Raw genomic sequence first — 25,742 nt, 5'->3', positions numbered from 1 at the left:
TGCAGGTGAGTCATGCACATCCGGGCCATGAATTGACCTCCTGGCTGTTTCACTGATGAGCTGGAACAGTGTGGATTGTGGACACTTCACACTTACTTTTCTTTTTTATTTGTCAGCACAAAAACATTAATCTTGTACAAGAACGCCTCGTCCCAGATTTAGCTGCTAGCTCATTTCCACCTGCAGTCCCTGAGTGAACAGTCATAACATTAAATGAGCTATAAACTGCAATAACAGAGGTACAAGATACTGATAAATTCATATAATTTAATAAAAACCCTCCCGTCTCGCGCAATATTAGGTACTCGGAGCATTAAATACAATACAAAACGCGTCTTTTCCAAACTTAATTCAAAGCTTTGCTCCAAGTTTGTTGTTGTTTTTTTTTGTTGTTGTTTTTTAACTAGTGTCTTGTGTTGTCTAGCGTTTCGATTCTTGCTCCTGCATCTTTGTTCGGTTTGATACTTTTATCTCTGTTCTCTCCAGAGTGGAAGTTATGTTTTGTCGAGTTCTTCAAAGGATGCGGTCGATTTCTGTGGGTGACCTGTCCTGCGTTGATTTTGAATTCCAATAGTTTCTTTTCAACCTGAAAGCTTCCCACTCTGCTGTACCTGTCCTCATCGCCTCTCCACTGTTTCTGTTTATTGGCTTTTGTATTCTGGTGTTCATGTTACCTTGGAGTCAACTGCAGTCTCCACAGATGAAATCCAGCCTAAACTAATGGCCCTGCACTGTTGTGAGTCAGTCAGCAGCTCGCTTTTGTACACATGAAAATGGAGGCAAAGATGTTACTGTAGGACTAAAATACACTTGAATTAATCTTACTGTAAATACACACGTATTCCCAAGTAATTTCCTCTCGCTCTCTCCCTCTCCAACCTTCATTTCAAGGTCATCTGAAGTTCATTGTCCCTGGTGTTCAATGAGACCATCCATACAGTATAGACGGATACAGTAAATCCATGCAGTAGTCCTCATGTCCTTCAAAAACCAATTCCACATTGCACCAGCATGGACACGAGAGATCTGGAGAGGGATGTCTGTGAATAGATTGCCGATGCCACAGCAAATCAAAGTAAATAACTTGAAAACATGATGGACAAATCTGAGGTATCTGCACAAAATGTGAATTTTCTGATTTTTGTTTTTTTATTTCTGCCGTTGTGTGTGTGTATATAGATCATAAGCTCCTTATGGTTTACTTCCCAAGCACACATTTGGTCCTTGGCAAGGCAGTTCTGCTCAAAAACTGACTGGTTCAGTACAAACAGGTTCTGTAGGTGGAAAACATGTGGAAACTTGGGAGAAACACTTTAGTGGTGCTGGTGGTCTCAGCTGAGTGACTGGTTTGCACTGCCCTGTGTATTTGTGCTGGAGGGGGTTTCTCCAAAGCACTGTGGAAAATTCTAGGAGCACTAAGTCTGAACAAGACACCCTGCTGAAAAAGCCACCAGCCTCTTGAGTTTTTATTCTGTCTCAGTGCCAGGTCCTGGATCAGAGCGTGACTGCTGAAACATGTGATGATGCACTTAAAGTGGGTGTTACATGGTTACTATATATGAGTATCCTGAAGTAGGTTTTGTCACGGGAAGGTATGATTTAAAGATATCGAGACTTTTTAAAGACTCAGACGATGACTTTTAAATCCACTGTTGTAAAGCCCAAACAGTTTAGGACCGAATGAATTCAATTATATTTACTTATCAGTTTTATTTCTATGGCACCAAATCACAAAGGCAGTCACTTCAAAATCCTTTATATTTTAAGGTAAAGGCTCTACAATAATGTAGAGAAAACCCCAACAATCAGATGACCTCCTATAGGCAAGCGCTTCGTGATAGTGGGAAGGAAAACATCAAAACGGAAAGCAACAATAGCCTAAATTCTCAGATCTCTGAGAAAGTAATTATTTTTGATAAAGTTTTAATTATGCTGCAATTTAAAGCAAAAACTTACAGCACCATTATTATTTTCGTCTCAGTAGATGAGAAAATGACCCACGGCAGAACCGATGACGGATCAATACTTGTCAGCATCTCTTTATTATTACAGTTGCTGTCACCAATAACAACAACCACAGACAGGCAGCACAGCTTTTCATGCCAGCGAGGCGTGATTGCATAGGCCGTGCAGGTGCGTCCATCTCCCCTGCAGCAGCACCGCAGACCATGCCCCGCCACACCAGTATTTTATGAGCGGATTTCCAGTGAATTTTGCAGATTAATTATTAATTACAGCCCAATCCGGTGGGGAGGTGTGGGAAGCCACATCGGGCGCCCCCCCTTCTGGCTCTCCTCTCTGCTCTCTCCTATCTTGTCCCTTTGGTCTTACTTCTCTCTATCACCTTTTCTATCCCTTTGAAGAAGTGAAGCTCCATAAATGTCAAAGAGGTAAGTATTATTTCTTAGTTGCAGTGAATAGATAGAAGAAAATAAACTGTAGAAAACCAAACAGAAGAAAGAAGAAGAGAAAAAACAATTTAACATAAACCAGTGACACACTCCGGGCCTGATCAACCCTGGCAGGGCCTCCTTAGATGAGGGTGTCTAGTGATAATGGCCGAAACACCCGATGAATCCAAGGTCCACTACTGACGATGTGTCCCAAACTGCTAAAGTTTCTGGGCTGCCTTTCCTCATAACAGCCATCCCTCTTTCTCCATTTAAAGCAATGCATTATCAGGGATTGTAACATCTAGTCTTTTTACTGAATCAGAATTACAGTAATAACGTGGCACAGTGGGAAAATTAGTATTGGTAGAATTTTCCTTCTCTTCAGATTCAAGGTTCTATTCTTGTGGATACAGATATTTATCAGCCATTGTTAATGATATTTCAGCCAGAACTAAAACAGATAAAAGAAGGTTTAAATTTCAATTTGCAACTTTCATTTTTAGGGCCTTGGCTGCTTTTATGAGATCCCCCTGCTCTTCTTTGCAAACATGGAAAACCAGAGGAAGCTTAGCATAGCAACACTGAAACCCACTGCACAGAATAGAGCAGGCAATCAATGACTACAGATGTGTTATTTAGTCAGAGGAGTGCCTGAGAGGAGCAGCAGTGCGGGAGGTGGGTTCCAAAGCAGCTTGCAGATGCAGTAATTCTAGGCTGTGTAAAGAAGTTTAAAAAGGAAAACAAAAAGCATGCCCTATGATACTGGTATCAGCTGAATTTTAAGCATTGCCTTTAAAGGCTGTAAAGACATGCACATACATACTTAAAGACATTACAGAGCTCCAGCAGAACTGGCATGAGCAAATCTTGTAGCAGCATGAAATAGGTTGTCGGGCCCATGTTGTGATTCCTCGTGTTTTCACAGGAGGGCGCCAGATGAGCATAAATAATGCGGCTGGAGCTTAGTAAATTTTGTATGAGACCACCTACTGGTAAGTGTCCTGAGTGAGTCCCAGCAGGGGATTTTACAATGAAGCTGTCCTATTTGGAAGTTAGAAATGTGCATTTTCTCAGCTAGTGAGTTATTCGTGATTTCAAGAAGCTCAGAACTCGACTGCTTCACAAACAGAGCTAGATGCTGTAGGGAGATGGATACGTGCTCCTCAGTAGAGTCACGTGAGAGTGATTTGATCACTATATTATTTGTTATGTCCCCTGCACCTTCATTGGCCTTGCAGTGGCAGTGCATAGGTCTATGGGCTTCATTGTCTGAATTGTCCACACCTTCTCAGGTATGCCCAGGGAGGCATCACTCTTTTACTGCTAGACCTCTCATGACTGCTTATTCTTTTCTACTTTAGCCTCTAAAGGTATTTATTCAGTGAAATAAAACCTTTTTTCCCCAAGTTGTAGCATTTTACAAAAACAGAAAAGCTCTGCATGGCAAACTTAGAGCAAATAGAATGATATTCAGGGCTCGTGTTGCATGATGTCATTTACAAAGAAGGCATAAATATCAGAGGGTTTACTCATATTGACAATCTGTCACATAAATGATTAAGCTTGTGACTAAGCACTGAGGAGATGGCTCCATTTTAAAGAGTTGTAATCTCCGTCTGCTATAGGCTTATTAGGTATTACAGCACACAGGAAAGTCCCCTCTGGTTTACTGGCATAGTAAATAGACGATTTACTTCACTGCTCGGGCGATTTGAGGAGCGCAAACAATGGGCGAGAGCTGACTCGCTCTGGTCTTCTCTGGCACCCAGTGCTGATGAGTGACAGCTGCTGGCAGGGGGTGGTAGGAGCCGGCACTCTCTCATTGCCCGTGCTCATTTTGTGTTTGTGCACAGTGAGGCAGCACTCCCCGGTCCAAGGCCTTCTGGTCTGTACCCAGAGGGAAATTCTGCCCGCACAATGCTCTTCTTTGTCTCCTTACACATAAATCATCATCTAATTCAAGGATTATTGAATTTTGATCTGTATCGCGCAACAAATTACCCTGTCCAGTTTGAGAATAGCAGGGGAAATACACACAAGAAGGTCAGGAGGACACGGAGACTCATGGATGCACCGGGCTGAGGGCTCTGAGACAAATTCCTACTCGTGATGATGTGCAGAAGCCGGTCAAGCTCTCCTTTGGATCCGTTATCTCAAGAGCTGATTGTTTGAGGCAATACAATTTAAGATCTTATATCGGCGGGCAGGAGGAAGGCTGTTATCAGGAGCCCAAAAGAGAAAGTGGTTAGAGTCTTATTTGATTTTAAACTGAGCTCTGTTAGGAGAACCAGGCCCCTGCTCTTGCCTTGGTATTTGAAGTTGGCTTAATCCCCGAGGGCTTAGTGTGTTTTTGTTGCTTTTTTGTTTTGACAAGTGCATATTACTGCACCCCCTTAGTAGAAGCTTGTCATGGCTTATTTAATATGTACACAAGTACAAAAATGGATCACTGCTTTGCTTTGTTTAAGACCCGTCCTTAATGTATACATTACTATGTCGTGCTGGTGGAGCCAGCTGTGTGGCAAACAGTAGACACAGATGCTGCGCTAATCAATAGGAACCACATCCAATTAATCAATGTAATTACTTCCTTCAAGCTTCAAGGACTGCGAGGTCACACTGCAAACAGTATATCTAATAAATGTGGCCGTATCGCACAAGTGTGCAGAGAACGAGTCCTGGAGTGCGAGAAACTCTTGTCGAGATTTCTGACATGCAGGAAATATAAGTATGCACGTGAGCGTGTTTGTGCCTTTTTGTGCGATCAAGTAGCGATAAGAAGGATAAATGAGTGTGTGCATGTAGCATGGATACATTATCCGGTGCAGAGCTGACAGTCCGGCCATGGTCCATTACACAAAAACCATTACCAAGTCTGTGCTTATACAGCTATCAGATGTTGCTATCGCACAGATGCGCGGGTATCACACAATCACACATACTCAGTCGCATCCTTCCTCACAGGCCCTATTTAATTATATGCACATACACAGTGATGCAAAGGGCTGAAAGAGACAACAGCCTTCCTTTTGTACACATCCACTAAAGGCAGTGAAGCACGAGAGAGAGAGTGAGAGAGAACAAATCTGAAGTGAAACACAATTCACAGAAACGGTCATTCAAACACTGTTACATGATTTGGTTTAATGTAATCAGTTCTGAGTGATCTCACACTGCTGCTAGGTGTGCAACAAAAAGGCAGTTTAAAGAGAAATGCGCACACACACACACACTTGTCTGACCCACCTTGAGAATCCATTAGGGTTATATTGTATTTTCAGCAACCTTAATTTATTTCGGCGCTGTAATGTATACGTATAGAAAGCCTTTTCTGCAGATCCCAGTGGTTTTTCAGATGTTACTGAATCTTTAACTACGTCACCATGGCAACCAAGCATTTCCACCTCCTATGTAGACCAACTTCATTATGCAGCAGCCTACAATGTAACGAGTACGGGTAGGTAGATAGGTAGGTGGAGGTGCTGCGGCTGGTTGAATTTAAATGATAGTTCTGAATCCCTAAAATTAAAAAAACGTATTTGTGACCAGTTTTTACAGATTGATTTAAAGAAGTGAATACACACACGGCTACTTAATTTGGTATATCTTGCTAGAACTGGGTTGCCTAGATTCAACGAGCTGCTGAAAACACTCCTCGACAGATTTCGGTCAGCAGGTCTGCACAGCCGTGATGAGAATCTCCCGTTCCACCACATCCTAAAGATGCTCTATTGGATGGAGATCTGGCGACTGTACAGTGAACTCACCGTCATGTTCAAGAAGCCAGTTTTGGATGATTTAAGCTTTGCGACGTATTATTCTTGCAGAAGCAGCCATTAAAAGATGAGTACACTGTGGTCTTAAAGGGATATACATGGTCTGCACTGCAACCTAAGAAAATACCAGCAAATAGCTGCAGAAGCATAAATGGAACACAACAGTGTTTTGGGGGAACATTAACCTGACGGACGTGCTGTGGAAGGGATAGAAACCGAAACCTAAGTCGGACTATACTGAGACATGCTTAAAAGAGAGGATTCATCAGTATTTGAAGGGGTTGTGAAGGAGAAAAAGATGCAATGTAAAGCTGTTCGGTCAAATTACTAAACTTTTGATACAGTGCAGGATGAATTGATGTTTTCATGTTAACACCAAATTCTGAATATCACAGCTGAAATTAAGTGTGGCCCAGCTTCGGTGAGCCTGCTTCCAGCTGGCAGGAGTGGCACCTGGTGTGGTATTCTGTTGCTGTAGCCCATCTGCTTCAAGGTTGTGCATTCAGAGTGGATCTTCTGCCTACCTTGGTTGTAACGAGTGGTCACATAAGTTACTGGTGCCTTCCAATCAGCACAAAGCAGTCTGGCTGTTCTCGTGAATGGACTGGTACTTAGTGCTTTTCTACAATAACGGTGAATTCAAAGTGCTTTTTTTTGTAATGCCTAGGGCTTTGTCTAATATTCACTTTGAACTTCAGCAGGTCGTCTTGACCATGGCAATGTGCCTAAATGCATTGAGTTTCTGCCATCTGATCGGCTGATTAGATAAGCTGGACATATGTACCTATTAAAGTGACAGTATATGGACAAACTAGGCGCACTAGCTGATAGCTTCTGCTACCAGTGCTAGTGTTGGGTCCATAGGGTGCACAGGTATAACACAGAGACACACACACACCTGCAAATTAACATTAATTTTCAGAGGGGCAACTCTAATTCTTTTAAAACATCCAACAAAAAAACAGAACCGCTGCCTTTGGCAATTCAATGCTGGCCTGCCTTTTCAGCCCTGGAGTCCACAAATAACTAAAAGCTAACATCAGTATTCCAAAAAGGTAATATTTGCCATGTTCGTTATTGTCTTTGTAGAGTGTTGTAATGTAGAAGCCAAAAGTAAAACTAATAAATAACCCAGATTTAACCCGAGGGAGCACAAATGTCACAGACCACACTGCTACCATGGCTGCAACAATGAAGGCTGTCCTAATTAACAAAGCCTTAGCTTGCTTTTTGAGAACAACTAATAATGGCTTCTTTAACGTTGGCTATTAAATCATTTTGACATGCATAAAACATGATGCAAATCCAAAATGACTGGAAGACAAGCTTCACAAGCTACTGAGCAGGGCTGATCTCTCCTCTTTTCCTTGTCTGCAGCACAAACTCATCAACTGGTGAGAGTTACTGCAACCACTGCTCAAGCGCTGTGTGTGTGTGTGTGCGTGCTTGCGTGCTTGCGTGCATTCACTCAGTTTCTCACGGTCCTTAAGAAGAAAAGAGGCCTTGTCTGGTTCCATTAGTGACCTGAGGAGCGGCAGCACTCGGTCCTGGCTGCATGGAGGACAGCGCTTATTAGACAGCAGTTTAGTCACGAGTAGGATGTTTAGTTAGAGAGGAAAGTAACAAAAAAGGAGATTAATGGAAGTATAATAAGGCTATGAGCTGTCAGCTGTTTCAACCTGTCGGCAGCCACATTCCTTTGTGTCCGTCTTTGGGACTAAGTATTATATTACCCTTCAAACCACTTTCGCTTATGTCTGTCAAACATGAAGCTACAGCCAGACGTTGCTGCTGACTTTGGTTTGCACAGCACAAAGACGGGCAGGGAAGAGGGAGCCCACCTTTATTCAATGTTCAAAAAGAAAAAATAATTTTTCTTAAAATTCGTAGTTATCCAGCAGTGATTTCCCACCTTAAAACCAAAAATTCACTTTTTTACGGTTCCTTTTCTCTACAGATTAGAGTGGACCTTGCTCACTGAGAGCAAGTATCCTTAATATGGCCATCTTGGGCACATAGCTCTGACTATAAACACAAGCTCCACCCACCTGATGTTCAAGCCTGCTTGCAAGGGCCATCCAATCAGAACAAAGCTGGCTTGAAAGCTTCAGTTCATCCATTGTGGTTCAGACGGTGAACGAACTGAAGGGCAGCATGAAAGCCTCGTGTAAGATAAATATGGATTATTTCAATCTGTGAATTATGCAATGCTGCCATGCGGAGCTGTAAATGACCATAATCTTTGCTGTAAACAAGCAAGACATAACATTTCATTTAGTTACATATAAAGGTGTTTTTCACTCTTCATCTGCAGCACTGCACAACCAATCTCCTGACTGTTACATATATAGCCAGCAGATATGAGAGCCGTAATGATCTTCCCAGATAAATGCCGGTGCTGACTATCCAACATGTCAGCATAACTGCTCTAAATCGGCTCGCTTGAAGGGTTTCTACTGTGGTTTAAGAGCATCCAGGGAAAAGTGTTTAACCCATTTAAATCCAGCTGATGAAAAAGCACAGCAACGAAGCTGACAAGTATGAGCCAGAATGATAATAACAGAAGAAAGAGAGCGCAGCTTTGCTTGGGTTAAGCATAAGAGATCAGCTGAAGGACGGGAAATGTCTGAAAAGAAATGATTCAAAAAATGAGATAAACAGAAAACCACAATCACTACCCAGAAATCACGAGCAGGTGTAATATTATATTACTTTATTTATCTTTTGTACAATGTAATTACAATACAAATATGTTGGTTTAAATACAAAAATTCTGTAAATAAAGATTAAAAATAAACTCCACTGGTTTTGCTTTGTTACCATCACTAAACTATGGTTTTACAATCAAGTTTATGAGGTCATTTAGTTTGCTTTAACGCGGAACACAATTAACCTACATTTACCGTTTTTTGGGGGGGAGCGTGCAAACAAGAGTTGAGGGCAAAAAAAACACAAACGATTTTAAACAAAATAAAAGCATCGATCTCATGAGGGAATCGGATTTGTTTTTGTAGAGAGAGGGAGCGGATTGGATTTTTTTTTTCTGTGGGGAAGATATATCAAGTCATCAGAAAACAAAAGGGTAAAACCTGGGAGGAGCCGAGGTGGTGTAAATTAGGCCAGTGGCATGTAAATTTAGTTTCTCTGAAAAGCCGGCCACAGGAAGAGACCAAACAAGCTAATTAAGCTATAGGGAGTTAATGAGAAGGAAATCTAATCAGTGGCAGTCCATATATCCAAACACAATTCAGTTCCTAAGGAACATAGCAGGAGCATCTGTGGTCAGATTGTAGTTTAAATAACATAGAGAAGTAACCCATGGAAAAGCCCTTCATTACACAGGCCTGCTTGAACTTTTAGTAAGGTTGCATCTTTTGGACAAACACTGAAGGCTCTGCTGACAGTACTGGAGTTTTAACTATATAAGGAGTTGCACACAGTTTGAGAAAAACCTTGTTTATGAGGCTGCAGTTATAATAATAAGCAACATTGTTTTCAGAAATTCACATGATTAAGAAGTGTTGTTTTCTTGAGGTTTGAAGAGACGAGGAATAGGATGCTGAAATGAAAGCGGCTTGGCCTTGAGGAACACAAAGATGGCAGACAGTGCTCGTGTCGTGGGTGATGAATGTGTCTTTGTTCGACGTGTTTTCACGCAAACTGCCTCTTGCTTTTATCTTGGGTTGTTTTGTTTAGTTTTTTTTTACCCACATCTGATTTTCCTTCCTTCAGACTTCCTCCATCCCATTCTTTAAAAGGTATACAGTAGCAACATCCTCTCACATACAGCTTATCCTTCATCTTTCCTCTCCGCTGGTTTTTTTCCCCCTCTGGTAATCAACTGAATCTTTGTTGTCCCTAATATTTCGACATCAGAAACCCTTCCAGTTTTGTTTTTCTTTTTTTTCAGCCCACACGCCTGAATCGATATCTGCTCGTGTTTCTCTTCTCCTACAGTCCAGAAATCAGTTGTGAGTGTCGCCCTGCTGCGTCACAGCAGAGGTGAATACACAATCATACTGTACATGATGAGACTTTACCCTGTGTTTGAACACATAAAAGGACTTCTGAATGTTAGAATGTAGTGCATCTTTTCCCCCCAACCAGTTGCACAGTGTTGCAGAGTTTTACTTTTTTAAATCCACTGAGTTATTAAAGTTCCTTGGGTTTGTCCGGTGAAGATGGAGTCCAAAGGACTGTTGTGCTGTATTGTCCAGAGTGTCTGTGTGCTGGATATCCTGAAGACATTTTTCAAGTCCCAGTGCCCTTTAAATTAGGCATTAGCAACAGAAATGGGCGACAATGCCAAAGTGAAGCCGTACAGACTCAGCTGGCCTCGGCAGCAGCAGTGGAGCATATTTATTTGACGGCTAACGGGTGGAAGAAACATGCCGCTATATACACACTTGTCTCACATGTCACATTACTGTATGCCCTGGTTATTTGGTTCCTGTTACATGATTCAGTTTCCCACAGTGCTTACCTTCAACTGTTTACAACCTGCTACCTGTAGTTTCCCTACTCTTTATGATTCAACAAAAATAAATATAGGGGATAGAAATAAAAAACAACATGCTCCTGAAACACTGCTTTGAGATTTAGATCTTTAAGTACATATAACCTGTTAAAATAAAAAATAAAATACAATAAATAAAATACTTTTGGCCATAAATTTCTACTATTGGTCAGTAACTCCTTTTGGATTCGTAGGGTTGAGTCTCACGTCATTGACTAGTCCTTTCAGGTGTCTGAACTTCTGCTGTGCTTTGCTAAGATCAGCGTCAGTCTGTTCATCGGTCAACAGGTCACTGCTCTGCTTCTCCACGTATCTTGTCACATAACCACATTTGCTAAAGTCTCCACCAAAATCAAGTAAAATTGCCAAGAAACATGGGATTGGAATGCATCTGAGTGGAGTCCCCTTTTCAAAGAAAAAAAGTACTAAACTGCATTTCATCCCCTCAACACTGTACTTGGAGGGGGCACGTGCAGTACATCTGGGGACTTCCAGCAGGTAAATTAAAGCCAGAAGTGAGAAGAGAAAGCAGGGAGGAGAGGCAGGTAGCAGGTGGAGTGAAAGGATTTAGTCCATCAAGTCTAGAGAGCTAGAGACCTGATCCTCAGATTACAGTCCAGCAAGCTGCTAAGTTACTCTATGTTTCATTGGAGCGTGAAGAAAGCAAGATCATTGTAGGCTCCTATGAGGGCATTCAGCAAGTTGCTAGGCTGCCACAGGTTGGATCCTAGGCTAAATGTAAGGACCTGCTTCCCATTCTAAGCAAAGATGCTGGAATTAGTGCCTGGCGTCCCGAGGCTTTAACTCCAGGATGAGTGCTACAGCTTTGGGAGGCCAAGTCTGTCTTAGAGCTCAATCTCAAAAGTCTTTTGCAGATTGTTGGAAAATGGGTTGGCTGTCGCAGCTGATGCCTTGTTCCCAGGCTGCTGAGCTGCTGGTTTTGTCTCCAAGGCTGCCCACTTGGCCTCAAAACGGTCATCCTCTTGGGAATCAACCACCGGAGCTGTTAGCTGGCTGCCCTCTGGCGGCCAGCTGCTACTAGTGCCACAATTTCCACTAGTGCTGGAGGTCCCATTTTGGAGGGCCACTGTGGTGCTGCTGTGCGGTGCAAGGCCATTAATGGCTGTTGATAAAGGTGGAGTGGATGAAAATGGAGGTGTTGAAAAACCTGCAGAGTGGCCAACAGCACTAGGTGGGACTGGATAGGGATGGGCTTGCCCGACTGCTCCAAGCGTCCCCACCTTGGGTCCTCCTCCTCCGGCCGAGCCCATAGTGCTGCCTGTGCCCGACGAGCCTGTGGCAGTGCAGAAGACGTTGGCCACCATTTGCGATGGTGTGATGCCTACCACAGGCACACTGGCATTGGGATAGGTCATACTGCTTGCTAGACCTGGCATGTAGGTCTGCATGGGTACAAAAGCAGGTTGGACAGGCTGACTGGCAAACATTCCCACAGGGGCTGGAGTGTTATCAAAAGCCAAAGGGAACGGTTGCATGGAGCTTGGAAGTGAGCCTGGAGGTCCAGGGAGGGAGGGCTGGATCATGGGGGCTCCAGACATGCTTGGCCCTGACATGGTGGGTATGGACATGGACGGAAGAGACATAGGGGGACCTGAAACTGGAGGTCCAGGTATTAGAGGAACTGATGATATCGACATTGGTGGGAGGGGCATCGGAGCCTGACCTGAAAGAGCAGAGGGGCCGGAAATAAGAGGTTTGGACATGGGCACAGTGGACACTGGGGCAGCTGACATGGCTGCCTGACTGGACATCTGATGACTGGAGATGGAGGGAGGTCCGGGGATGGTGGGGATGGCGGGGCCGGGAGGAGGTGTCTGTTGGGCCTTCACAGCCTTGGAGACCTCCTCCAACCATCTCTCAGCCTCAGATGGCGTACGTTTGTGGCCGCTTTGCATTTGCATCGCCACAGAAACCGGAGGAGGAGAGTGGAGAGGAGCTTCCGTCTGTACCCATGAGGAGGTGGCTAGAAGTGGAGTAAAAGTTTTACTTAAACTTGCCCACCACTTGTTATAATTCAAAACTAATATTGATCTATTATAGTCTCATCTTACCTTGCATTGGCACAGGTGGTGGAGGCAGAACAGGGGGCACGGTGCAGGTTGGCGGGCCATTTGCAGACATAGAAGGGTTGGAGAAGAGCTCGTCTGATGGTTTGGTGAACGAGGTGTTGATCTGGCAACATAGAGCATTTATACTGCTGTCTCCCTCACCAGGCAATCCCATATCCATCTCTGGTATTAGCAAGATAAGGACACACGAGGGGGAGGTGGGGAAAGAGAGAGAAAGAAATGAGACAAAGAGCAAAGCATGAAAAGAGGAGATGGAATACACAATTGATTAACAGACCTAGTTAGCATCAAAAGCATAAAACTAGAGCATTTAAATACTTTGATGCTCGCCACTGTTTGACCTAAAAAGCAATAAAACACAAGTTTCTTACATCAACCATGGGTTAAACCACTGACTGCAGATATAAATAGATAAAATTCCTTGCTCATAGTCTCCTGAGCCTCCCTCACAACCTCAGAGAAATTATGCTTGTGTTTTTTCCTCGTCCTTTCTGTTAGAGTTCTTTCACATTGTACTTTCATAATATGAATACATAGACAGATTCAAGAATACAAGAGTGGGATTCAAGTAAAATAAAGAGAAATACATGTTTACAACAGATGGGCCCATTGTATAGCAAATCGCACTGGTGTGCCATTCAAATCCATTCTTCTAATACATGTATATCTCTCTTAACTGTCTGCATTGTATGGCTACAAGCCTTGAATTATACTGGAGGGCGCAGAGGGCGCTGGAGGCATGTGTAAGGTCTCCCTTCAAAGATTTCTCTGTCCTTTGTTCCACAAAGACCAGCCCTGTGATCCCTTTTTCCCCCTGCTCTTGTCAGTGCCTCTCAGAGTTCAGAGGTACTTTAAGCACTTCACATGTGTGCCTATACTCTGTGTTTTCCTCAGTGCAGTGGCAGGTTCAAGGGCTGGTAGAATAGTAGCTGAAGGCTAAACAGGACAGCTGATTGACCACATAAATCAATACGCACATTGTAGAGGGAGTCACAAGGGAGAACGCAGGCAGACGAATTGGCTGAGACCATTTAGGCTTTATCTGTGTGTGTGTGTGTGTGTGTGTGTGTGTGTGTGTGTGTGTGTGTGTACCTGTCTATATGTCTATGTGGGGACTAGTTTGTGCCTCCAAGACCACTGAAATGAGGACACTTTGGGAAATTGAGGACCTTTTAGCTGGTCCACTTTTACTTCATGACACGCCTCCAAAAAGCTTTAAAGCTTCAAACAACAACATATCCACCACCCTGGATACGGTAACAGTCACTGGCGAATGGGAAATGGAAATAAAAGGATGGACTATATAGTGAATGAGAGTGGCTGTTGTGGTTTAGTATTCCAGTCATATCAAAAACTCTCTCTCATCTCTTCTAATGACTGTAATCAGCCTTGCTACTGAGCACTCTGATCCTGTGGCACCACAGAGAATGGGTGAGGGGACTGTGTATTTCTTTTTATGCAACCTGTCTGGGCTAAATCAGTTATGTTTAATTGCCCTTAAAAAAAGCCAAGAGCTCCCAAAGTTGCACAGGCAGCAGCTGTCAGCGTTGTCACTTATCGCAATAATAACAGCACTTCACATAACTGCTTCTTTTTTTCCTTGTCAAGTATTCAGTGGAAGGTGAGCATTAAAATGAAAAAAGCAGGATTACACCTGCTCCACCACGAAAACATGAACGTAAATTCACCTAAGATCTGCTGATGATTTATTCTGTAATATGATTACTCAGACGTGTACAGTCAGGGGTCAGTGATGTCACGCTCAAGCCAAATGGAAAATGTAATAACCCTCCAACAAACAACCATGACGCAAGTGGAATATAGCCCCGTGTGCAGATAGTTTGTAGAGGCAGTAGTCATGTTCTTTGACTTCTTTGGAATAACAAATAATTACTTGGAAATGTGGGGTTTGTAGTACCTTAACAAACAAAAAAAAAAGAAAAGATACCATTCCTTCTTGAAGAGTGACATCCCGCCTGATTTTCCTGTGAGTATCTGAGAGGTATTTTGATGCCATGTGTAAATTAAGTGTGGTTAAATCATCTCTAGAAAAATGAAGTGTGAATGAAGTTAGCCTAATATTAGTCTTTAGCATCTACATGTTAATATCATAAATCCTTCTGCTATAAACATAGCTTATTGTCTATTACCACTACTAAATATTTATTTTGTTGCCATTATTTTTTTCAATATTGTATCCTTAACTGCCTGTGAAACCTCCATCCTGCTACTGATCCATTAGTAAGTATATTAGTAGCTTTAATACTGATTTAAAGAAAACTAATGGTGAAACGAATTCATGGTTATTCCACAGCATACAGAGAATAGCTTAAATAGTTAACTTTCTATGTACCCTAAAAACATTAGTGTACTTTTGGATCCTCCCCTTTCACACAAAAGCTCTAAATTAGACACATTTGTTACTATAATTGGTGCTCTTTCAGTAGTGGTGCAGTCAGTCTAACAATTAAAAAGGTGGTGCTTAACATGCTGCTCAGCTAATAGGAGACAAAGCAACAAATAAATGATGGCCATCACTGAATGTCATCTAAATTAATGATATGTCAGCATGAAAAATATAGTTTGTGTGACTGCGGAACAATCATTTTGATTACCAAATTACACATCCAACACACATTTAGACATTTCTAAACCTACTAACCTATCAAAGCATGTGCTACCTTCTCATATTCTTTATTGTTCAGTCACTAAAACCAAATTTATTGTTATGACGACAGTGTGAATTGGGCACAGATATAAACTAGCTTCCTCTCATGCTTCGAAGGAACAGCGCTGTAGTTTTTGTCGCCCTACCCCACATTCCAATGTTGTGAACTTCAGCCTCTATCAAAACAGGACTGGGGTCAGGAGGTCAGCAGATGTCAACATTTGTCAGTATAACATCAAAAACGCTCCCACTCACCAGGGTTCTTGGTCTCGAAATCTGTCTTGCGTTGTAGTGTGGATGGCAGATCATTGAGACGGAGTGACAGCTGCCTCTTGAAGGGAGAATTCTTCTGACTGAGGGCCGGAAATCCTCGGAATGAGCCTTGACGCACCAGCTGCTCAATGGGCGCGTGGCGGCGGGGGATGGCATGAGGCCCGCCTGGTTCTGGTCGCTCCATAGGGGAGGCCGCACCCTCGGGTGGGGAGGCGGTGCCAGGTGGAAGGGCCGGCATGATAGAGGGCTGGTCTGGAATAAGAAGGGATTGCGATAATTCAGGACAGTTTTTATGTAAATATCATGGTGCTATCGTTGCCTATGCAGCTAAAAAAGAAAAAGAACTTCTACCTTTCCTTTTCTCCTGCAGCTTGTCCTCTCGCTCACTACTGCTGCCCTGCTGGCTGCAGGAGGAATTGGCGCGGAAGGAGCCCTCACGCACAAACGAGGTGCGACTAGCATCAAACGAAGCCGTCACACCACACTCCTTCTCTCTGCGCTGCTTCCTCTCCAGGCAAGCAGCAAAGGCACAACCCACTGCATGGCTCAGTCTCTCCCCCTGATGCAAAAACAAATAGAGAGGGAAAAAACAACATTAAAACACATTTGCACACTTTCCCTTGTCCCAAAACATCATGATTTATCATATATATTTTGAAATGCCTTTTTCTGTATTTGTGCATAATAGAGTTTCTTTAGGATTGCAAAGAAACTTTTATATCAGTAAAAGTCAAAGTAAGTTATCCCTCTGAAAGCAAATCATTTCAGATGGCATTTTACACCGAGCCATTAATAATTTCCATCAAATCCCTGGTACACTGGCTGCTTGTCTTAGCTTCTTTCTTATACAAACACAGCCACGGCAATTACAGAAGAGAGAGTCCAGTTTAAGATGAGCACACAGTTATGGATATTGCATGGTGGAAATGGAGAGAGACACAAATGGGCAGATAACTCCACTGGCTTCTATCTAATCCCTTCTCCTAATCCCCCAGGTCTGTGCTGCGTCCTCTTCCATCCACATTAATAATCCAACTCGCCGTCTAACTTGATGAAACCACTGTGGGGTTTAGAACCACATTATACTATGCCAGCACTCGTTCTATCGCAGATGTCTTTAAATTTCAGTCAGCTTATCCCAAGGTCATTCCAGTGACACTATTTTAGCGACAGGTAGAGAAAATTCATAAACAATCATTTAATTGGCTACAGCTGTATTTTGAGACACCTGTCACAGAGTGGGTTGATGTGTTTATGTTTACCTGTATGACAGATTGCAATGCGTGTTAATATATGAAAAACAGCTGAAGGTGTATTTTCAGTGAAATGTCTGTTTATTTTTATTCTGTGATTTGTTATTTAAAAAAAGAGCTACGAAACTCCCCTCCTGACATTTTAACAACGTAAATAAATTAAATTTAGAACTGGGATCCAAGTATCTTGTGTGACTTAATGCTGTATGTCTACATAAGAAAATGGAAACATCCAAAGCACTCATGTAGCCATCTATAGACATTACCTGATGGGGGAAACATGCTTCCTAACAAATATCCATACACTATACATACAGATGGCACCTTTACCTAATTCAGCAGTGGAGTTATCCAGTTGTGTATGTCCAGACCTGATTCTCTTGACAAAATCCAGAGTGCGTAAATGGCTTTAATGATATAGACGAGTCTTTATTTTTGTTTAAACCAAACTTTACCAAACACTATTTCACATAAGCGGAAAATATCTGGCATTTTTAGACAGCAGAGATCAAAACTATATTGAAAAATGAAACTGGCACTGTGCCCGTTACTACCTGTTGTTGATACAAGTTGCTGAATTATTACGGTCCCTTGTTGCCACTGCTAATCTCTTCCTGTTTTTAAGCCCCTTTAAAATACTGAAAGTAAACCTCAAGATCTATTTTTTTTAGGGGGGCACAAATGAAAGAATTGTTTGCACTGATAAAAGCTAGAGCAACACAGACATTTTTTCATATAAATCCTAAAGGGTATCTGGAACTGTCTACTCACCGAGTCTTTCAGAGCCATGAAGCAGTGGCACATCCATCGTCTTGTAGTCCCATCTCTGCAGATGTAGGAGAAGGCCTTGTCATAGTTACGGTCCGGAGCGCAGAATGAAACCTTCTCTATGGTCTGGTCCACGATGAGGTCCTGAGAGAGGCAGGCAAAGGAAATTAGACAGAGTAAGAGGAGATTATTGCATTTGACTGTGCTCGTATTACACTAAAGCCAATTGAATTGTTCCAGCAGGTAGAAGGGTCTCAAACCAACTGCAGCTTAATTGAAGAAAAACAGGAAATATCACTTTAATACTGGGAGCACTAGCTCACAGACCGATCCGATACTTGACACACTGCTTTTAACCTCATTTAACCCCATCAACCCCCCATAAACCTATTTACACATCCACTGATGACAGCAAAGACAGAGACTACAGACTAATGACAGCAAAGCCTTTTTTAATCTCTGCGATGTTTCCACAACTTGCCCTTCCTTCAATAAAAGGGTTATTCAGCTGGCGTCAGCATGTATAGTCACTATAGAAGAGACTAAGATGGGGCCACTGTCTTTCTCTGTGTACATAAAGGGGGCCCTCAGCTTACCTCTTTGACTCACCAAAAACAGAAAGAAGAAGAAAAACAAGAGGCGTGAGCAAGAAGAAAAGGCAGAAGGAGGATTCACACACACTCATCCGCACACTCCCTTCCTGCCTTGCTGTGTCACAGAGAACAAAGAGACGGGCGGACGAGAGGAGAAGACGAGGGAGGATGAGGATGGGAAAAGGGAAGAAAGGAAAGAGGGATGTGATGAGAAAAAAGTAGAAGAATAACAGCCTATTCAGTGTGGGCCAATTAGTGAATGGAGGGGGATGCTGGTACTGAGGTGAAAGGCTGAGCAGAGACCGACATGTCTGTTTCTTCATCATGAAATAATGACTTCCTCTGTGTTAATACGCACACATAATACTGTATTTATGTACTGATGTGTTTTCTAGGGATTTATAATTCTCTGTGCTCTTGTGAGGAATATTTGTAATGAGGTGAGCGGGGGTGGGTAACTCAGACCACGGCCTTCTATCAGTGAAAGGAAGAATAAAGCTCGGCAATGACTCTGGCTGTGTCATCTATGCGGAGGAGTCACTCTGCTGAATGGAATAAGACTTGACTCTTTCTTTCTGCTGGTGATTTATCATGAAGGTCATGCACGTCGCACATATGCACAAGCCCACTGTATACTGAGACTGTGGGAAAGGTTCTGATAAAGGCTCGTGGGGCTGTTAATAAGAGCATACTAGCTGATTCACAGAGGTTAGCTGATGGCAAGGATGACGAACAGGCAATGAAATAAAACAGGAAGAAAGTGATAAAAGCTGATTGTCTAACAAAAAGTTATTAAGTTAAACTTGTATTAAATTATTTTAATGATTATCATAAATAGTTTACACGTAATTAACCTGTGAAAATGTTGCAGACAATTACGTTTTGGTCATCTCACAGTTAGTTCAGTACTCTCCTTTCTCTCTCTTTTGGGGCTCTAGTATCTTCTGACTGGAATATCTGACTCTTACAGGCTTCAGTGTGTTAACTGTGTCTGCACACTGTTTGTTGTTGGCCAAGGCGTGTGCAGCTGGCTAAAAATATTAGAGCTTTTTCTTGCTATAAAAGCAAAACGACGCCATCAATTTAGTATTTTTACCGGCTGTAAAATAAAAACACTGAGCTAAAGGATGCTAAAACCCTGTGTAGAGCGCTGAATGACAACCTTAATATGCACAATTAGAATTCCTAATGTTCCTACGTAAGGGTAAACCCATTTTATGAATTATTGATAATAAAACATACTGACTTGCTTTTGCAGGAGTTTATTAATAAATGACGAGTGAGCCTGCTTTTTCTTTCCACGTTTCTATTCAAACACATGCCCTTTGAAATGAACGTGTTATATCACTGTGTGAACACACGAAGCATGGGTGAGACGCACATGTTATAAAAGCAAAATTAGGTCTTACAAGTCAAAAGCTACAGGCTTTCAATTTTTATTCAGCCTTACAGCTTCAGTAAAGGTGAGGTATATTTTAAATTAACCTGTTGTTTAGGTAATGTGGTAGAAGAGAAACAAAAGTGCAAGCCAAAAGAAAACAACCTATTGTGACTCCACCAAAACTAATGTTTTCTTCTCTTTTGCTGATATTGGTGTTTTTTAGCTTTAAAGCTGGCTAACACGCTGACTTATAGCAATTAAATCTTATAAAAAAACAAAACCTCACTTCTGGCTTCTCTCAGCTTTAAGCTATTCAGTTGCTACAGTTCCAAAAGTTACAGCAATGTAAATCTTTAAACAAATATGTTGATTATGGTTCACAAATACATAGGTTTATTTTAGTTTTTCTATTAGTTTTTTATTGCTTTAACCTCCTAGGACCTGGCGTCCACATATGTGGACATCACATTTTGGGTTATTTAGACCAAAATACTCGATTTTGCTCTACAAGGGCCTGATATCCACTTACGAGGACATTACACTGCTACTCTTCTATCGAAATTTTAAATGAATATCCTCATATGTGGATATGAGGACGAATATCCTCATATATGGCTTTCATTTTTCTTAGAAACAAAAATTAGGTAAAAAAAAAAAAATCTGCTAATTCTTTGTTTTTACATTCATCAGGTCCCAATCAGCCCAAATGTCAAAGAGAAATTAAAAATGCATGCCGTGGAAGAGTTCGGGTATTAGGAGGTTAAAGAGCTGCTATCAGGCTATCAGCAAACAGGATAATATTTACTGATGGTAGCATGCAGGGTTTATCTGCTGTGTTATATCATATTTGTTCTGGCTAAAAATACTGTGATGAAGAGCTCCAAGTTTGGATTTGGGAGACAGAAACCTTCTCTACTTTTAAAAGATTAGGCTTCAAACTTTCCTTTTTAATAAAGCTTATAGTTAGGGCTGGATCAGGTGACCCTGAATCCTCCCTTAGTTATGGTGCAATAAAGATAGATTGTTTGTCATGGTCCTGGGCCATGTTGGCCCAGTATTCTTAGTTTTCGTGTGTTTTGTATTTTGTTCTTTATTTATGCCGTGGTTCCTAGGTTCTGTTAAGATTACCCTCTGTGTATCTGTGAGCCCTCGTTTCCCCTCCTTGTGTTTTATTCCATGTTTTCCCCAGCCCGTTATGTCTGTGCTCTCCCCGTGCTCTCTCTCCTCCTGTCTGAACCTCTGTGTACTTCCTGTTTTACTTTGACAGTCTCCGGTCAGTGTTGCGTTTACTCCTGCCGTGTCTTGTTATGATTATCAGTTTCACCTGTGTTCCCCGTGTGCTCCCACTTCCCTCGTTAACCCTCTGTGTATTTATGTCTGCGTCTCCCTCAGTTCTGTGTCGCGTTCTCCCTCATTCATGGCCGTGTGTTTCTCCGTGCAATATGTTATAGTTTAAGCTGTGTTTTGAGTTCAATCCTGCCTCCGTGAGCTTGCGTTTGGGTCCTCATCCTGCCTGCACACAGCCGCAACCATGACATTGTTGGAGGTTTCCCATGATGCAATGAGTGTCTTTCTTTACTTTCTATATGTTTACACACCACTCTGCATTTAATCCTTACACAACACTCTGCAGTTATTATTAAACTCCGGCTGTAGCTTTCATCCCGTCTCCCTATATCTCTCTATTATCGTAGAGTCTTTACCTTACAATATAAATCACTTTGAGGCGACTGTTGTTGTAATTTGGTGCTATGTAAATAAAGTTGACATGAAATGAATTGAATTCAAGAACAGAAAGACAACAATAGAACAGATAGACAATAGGAAGGAGGAAGGTTAGAAGGAGAGGAGTGGGACTGAGAGGCTGGAAGAGGTGTGGTCGTGTGTGGCCTCTAAACACATAAAAAAAAAGTAAAGCAAGAAAGAGGCTGCTCTATCAGGCTTACTCTCTGCACTGTCTCTACTGCTCTTTATTGTGCTCTGCTTTCAATAGAACCACAGCGAGCTGCACTCACTCCCTGGCCGCCAGACACTCCTCAAGTGCATGTGTGCGTCTGTGTTTACTTGAGTTTCCCTCCCCCACTAAGCACCTTTAGCAAGCAATCATGAGTCACATATGCCAGCTCTGAAATACCAAACACACAGACACACACACACAGAGAGACACACACAGAGTCTCAAAAGCCTGGGAGCAACACAGTGGCTACACAGTGGACCCCTCTGTTAGGGTCACCAAACTAGGACAGAATGAGAGTTTTGTTGGTGGTCTGAGGATGGCATATGCATGCCTTTACTAAATATGAGAGCAACAAAAAGAAGAAAAAATGTTTCAAATTGAACTATTAGAGGGGAAATAAGCGCATTAGTGGGCTTTATATCTTCTTTTTGACAGGCTAACTCTGTTATTTGTCTCTCTGCCTGTCTTGAGAGGCTGAGACTGCAGACTCAGATAAAATACTAGTGTGCACAAGACTGTAGACATGACAACAAGAAGGCACGACTGTGCACCGTGCCCTTGCTGTCAGGTGAGTGATAACATAGATAAAAAGAGAGAAAGAAAGAAGGACAAAACAAGGAGGCACATGATAGATAAGCGTGTCTTACCTTAGTTTTGTCATCTACCACCCTGAGTCCATCAGCCGAAACCCACAATACTGCTTTTACTGTCTTTTTCCCGCTCTGGAAAGACAAAGAACATGGGACACTGAATCATTTAAACCTTTATAGACAAGTAGTAGCATTAAATTGTACTTGAAGCTTATGAGCGAGACTGTAACGCCACCTTTATTCTTGCCTGCTGTTGTGTAAAATGACGACATCCCTGGGATAAATGAGGTAGTGGAGGGTTAAGAAAAGAGAGGCGGGAGCAGCTAAAAACTGTGCAAGCTGGCACTACGAATCATTTTGCCAGAGGTGGGCACCAGGCAGCGCTAATAACACGCTCAACATGGGCCATGCTAAAAATAAACAGACTGAAAAAGCAAGGGCTTCGTGTGTGAATCTGTGTGAATCTGTGAGCGTGCACATGCACACGACTCCGCATCGGAGTTTGTGTGTGCGAGTAAGGGAAACAGAAAGTCAGAGCACTGCAGGAAATGGTGTTGAAACCCACAGCGACGCGATAAGGAGCCCCATTTTTGCATAATCCCACTGACAAAAAGAACGAGGGAGCAAGAATGAAGGTGAAGAATCTGACAATGATGGAGGGAAGAAGAGGCTAAATGACGAGGTGGAGCCAGAGTGGAACTCTGGGAGAAATATTTTAGCTTGAGCAAATGCAGAGAGAAAGATGCTGGTGTTGATAGAGAATGGAGCAAAACAAATTGAAGAGTTTTAGGGATTTTCTGTAAATTGTTATACAAAGTTATACAGTTACATGCTTCCCAGGGGATAAGATGTAAAATGCAGAAAATGTGGATTTTAAAGAAAAGTGCAGCTTGATATTAGTTTGTCAAGAAAAGCAGAAGCAGAGAGATAACATGAAAACTGTGTTGTACACGCCTGTCCTTTCTACAACCTCAAGTGTGTGTCTGTGTGTGTGTGGCTGTCTGACACCGGCCAGTCTGAGTCACTCTGTTCACACGCTCCCTGTCCGAATCCAGCTTCCCAGGGGGGGGCAAACTATGTGTTTACACGAGCATGCATACGCCCCAGTTTCATTTTCTGCTTGCTTTTCTATGGTGACATCAGATACATATGGAATAGGACCCACCAGAGAGGCCAATTAACGGGGTAAAAAAGTAGAAAACAACAAGAAGAACAAGTATTGAACGTGCGTGCATTTGTGCATTTCTTCAGTCAATACACTGGCGCACTGGCTTTGCGCCACCGAGTCTGTAATGAGTTCCTGCAAAGTTTCTGAAGTCCTCTGGGTGCATATTTGTAACTGGCTTCCTGCAACAAAATGTACTTTTAGTAATGCAGCAAAAAGTGTGTGTTAGAAGTGTGTGTGGGTTACTCACAACTTTTAGCTTCTTCACTGCCTCCTCGCATACGTGCATCCCTCTCGACTCGTCCACCTCCACCAACCCCAGGTACTGCAGACAAAACAAAAACAGATGGTTTTAGGTTTTTCCTTTTAACGTTTGATACACCAGGGCTCTTCATTTAAACTTCTTGCAAATGAAACTCATTCAGCTGGAGTGAATAGTGTGAACGCAAAAAAACAGTTGGAAACAATCAGGATGGTCTGATCTGAGAAACACAGGCAGCAGCTGGGCTCATAAGCCGAGAATAAATCTATAATGTAGGTAGGAGCGATGTGATAAGGAATGGCTTCTAAAGTAATTCCAAGTTTAAAATCAATTCGATATCTAACACGTAGCCAGTGAAATATATAGGTCCCCTTGAGACAAAAAATTTTGCAAATATGCATTTTGTATATTAAAACAAAGTTAATACTCAGATTGTGAGCTTACTTTAATATCCACTCCTGATGTTGGAGGATGGACTTCCAAGGTTTTTGTTCTTAGTTACAGCTCAGGTTTGGGAGAGCTGAATAAAGGAACTTCACAGAGATAAATTAAGTTTTAAATTAAGTTTTGTGGGATCGATTATTTAACATCTCTCACACCCCATCACTATTTTGCTTCATTCTCATTGAATTTCAACTCACCTTTGTCCATAAAAGGATAATTAGCAACTGTGATGTTATGTAGGCAACTCTGCATTACATTTAAATATATAGCCCTGAGTTTCATCTACTAAGTTTTTGTTGTTTTTGACAGCTATTTAAGTTATTTAAAAGGTATGAGAAGAACGAATTGAAAGAAAATATGCCAAGAAGGCAGGCTGCAAAGTGGCTTGCAGAGAAAGCAGCAAGAGTATGTATGCTAAAATAGCTTATAAAGAGTGCCTTCTATGAGACTTTCCAAAAGACAAAAGCAAACAATAAATTGAAGCATCAGCTGATGTGGGCTGGCTTGAAATCAGCAATTGTTATTAGGATTATGGTTTAAGCAGATATCAGGAATTAGAGCAGGTCATCCACTAACTGGAACGTTGGTGGTTTGGTCCCTGTCTGCATGTCAAAGTATCCTATTCAAAATGCTGAACCTCAAAATGACTCTCAGATACATTCACTAGAGTATGAATGTGTGATTGTTATATAGAAAGCACTTATATATTAAATAAAGTGGGTGAATTAGACATGTTGTATAAAGCACTTTGAGTGTTCCAGTAGAGTAGAAAAGTGCGATATAGGAACCAGTCCATGTACCATTTACTATGAGCTGAGCTAGATTTTGTGACTTGCCTTAACAAATACTTTGACTATTATGTGATAGTAAACAACAGGAATTATATTAGTGCCAATGTTACCTGTGAAAGAGGGGGTGTCTGCCCTCTTTTTAAAATGTCAAACAGGCTAATATTGTTAATGTCACAATGGCTGAGCTAACATAGTTTGGTCTGCCTTACACAATCACAGTTGGCAGCTGTTATTTTACTTTGCTAGCTTGCTAACTGGATATACTACTAAAATAAGACGTGTTGTTAGAGAAAAAGAGAGCTTCATATGCTCTATAACGTAAAGTATGAGAGGCACCAGGCAAATCTTCCAATGGGCCATTTTATCCCACATTCAGTTTGCAAAAAACAACGTTTCTTTCAGCAGTGAGCTGAGCTGACACGTATTCTTTTGGTAGCTACAGTTCAAATGCTTTTGAAAAGGCATTAATAGTTCATGACTCATTTAGAATTTAAAAAACACTGAGAAAGCACTGAAAAAAAAGATGAGCGAGCATGGAGGTAAAAACAACATATAAAGAGACAGAGGCTTTTATGTTTACGTCTCTTGCTAAAGCTCTGAGCTCCACTTCAGTGCCCATGTCATCGCTAGCTCTTTGGACCATTACCATCAGAACCGTTTTCCATTAGCCTCAGCCCCACACGATGCCTTTTCTTATACTCTCAGCTTTCTTTGTTGCCTTTATCTTTTCACTTTGTATTTCTCTCCTGGTCCATTCAGTCTGCGGTCTTTCTTTCCTTATCTTATCTGGTCCTATCTATCTCTCGTTTCAAATCTGAAAAT

The 25,742-nt window shown here is 42.0% G+C and overlaps 1 protein-coding gene across 2 annotated transcripts in view; it reads right to left on the bottom strand.

The window, feature by feature from the left end:
- Nucleotides 1-8,867: 8,867 nt before the first annotated feature.
- The window catches only part of numbl (NUMB like endocytic adaptor protein), a 62,290-nt gene continuing 45,415 nt past the window's right edge, over nucleotides 8,868-25,742 (bottom strand). For both annotated transcript variants that reach the window (XM_087850785.1, XM_006801122.3), the window contains exons 3-9: nucleotides 23,674-23,748; nucleotides 22,316-22,390; nucleotides 17,741-17,881; nucleotides 16,068-16,275; nucleotides 15,699-15,968; nucleotides 12,758-12,937; nucleotides 8,868-12,669 (exon numbers count right to left, since the gene is read on the bottom strand). In XM_087850785.1, the coding sequence (XP_087706911.1) occupies nucleotides 11,531-12,669; nucleotides 12,758-12,937; nucleotides 15,699-15,968; nucleotides 16,068-16,275; nucleotides 17,741-17,881; nucleotides 22,316-22,390; nucleotides 23,674-23,748 (2,088 nt within the window). In that variant the 3' untranslated portion in view covers nucleotides 8,868-11,530. The remainder of the gene's footprint in view (nucleotides 12,670-12,757; nucleotides 12,938-15,698; nucleotides 15,969-16,067; nucleotides 16,276-17,740; nucleotides 17,882-22,315; nucleotides 22,391-23,673; nucleotides 23,749-25,742) is intronic.

This window comes from Neolamprologus brichardi, chromosome 14 (genome assembly GCF_056152115.1).
Source record: "Neolamprologus brichardi isolate AB-2024 chromosome 14, ASM5615211v1, whole genome shotgun sequence".
Taxonomy (NCBI): Eukaryota; Metazoa; Chordata; class Actinopteri; order Cichliformes; family Cichlidae; genus Neolamprologus; species Neolamprologus brichardi.
This window is presented reverse-complemented; position numbering and strand designations above follow the sequence as displayed.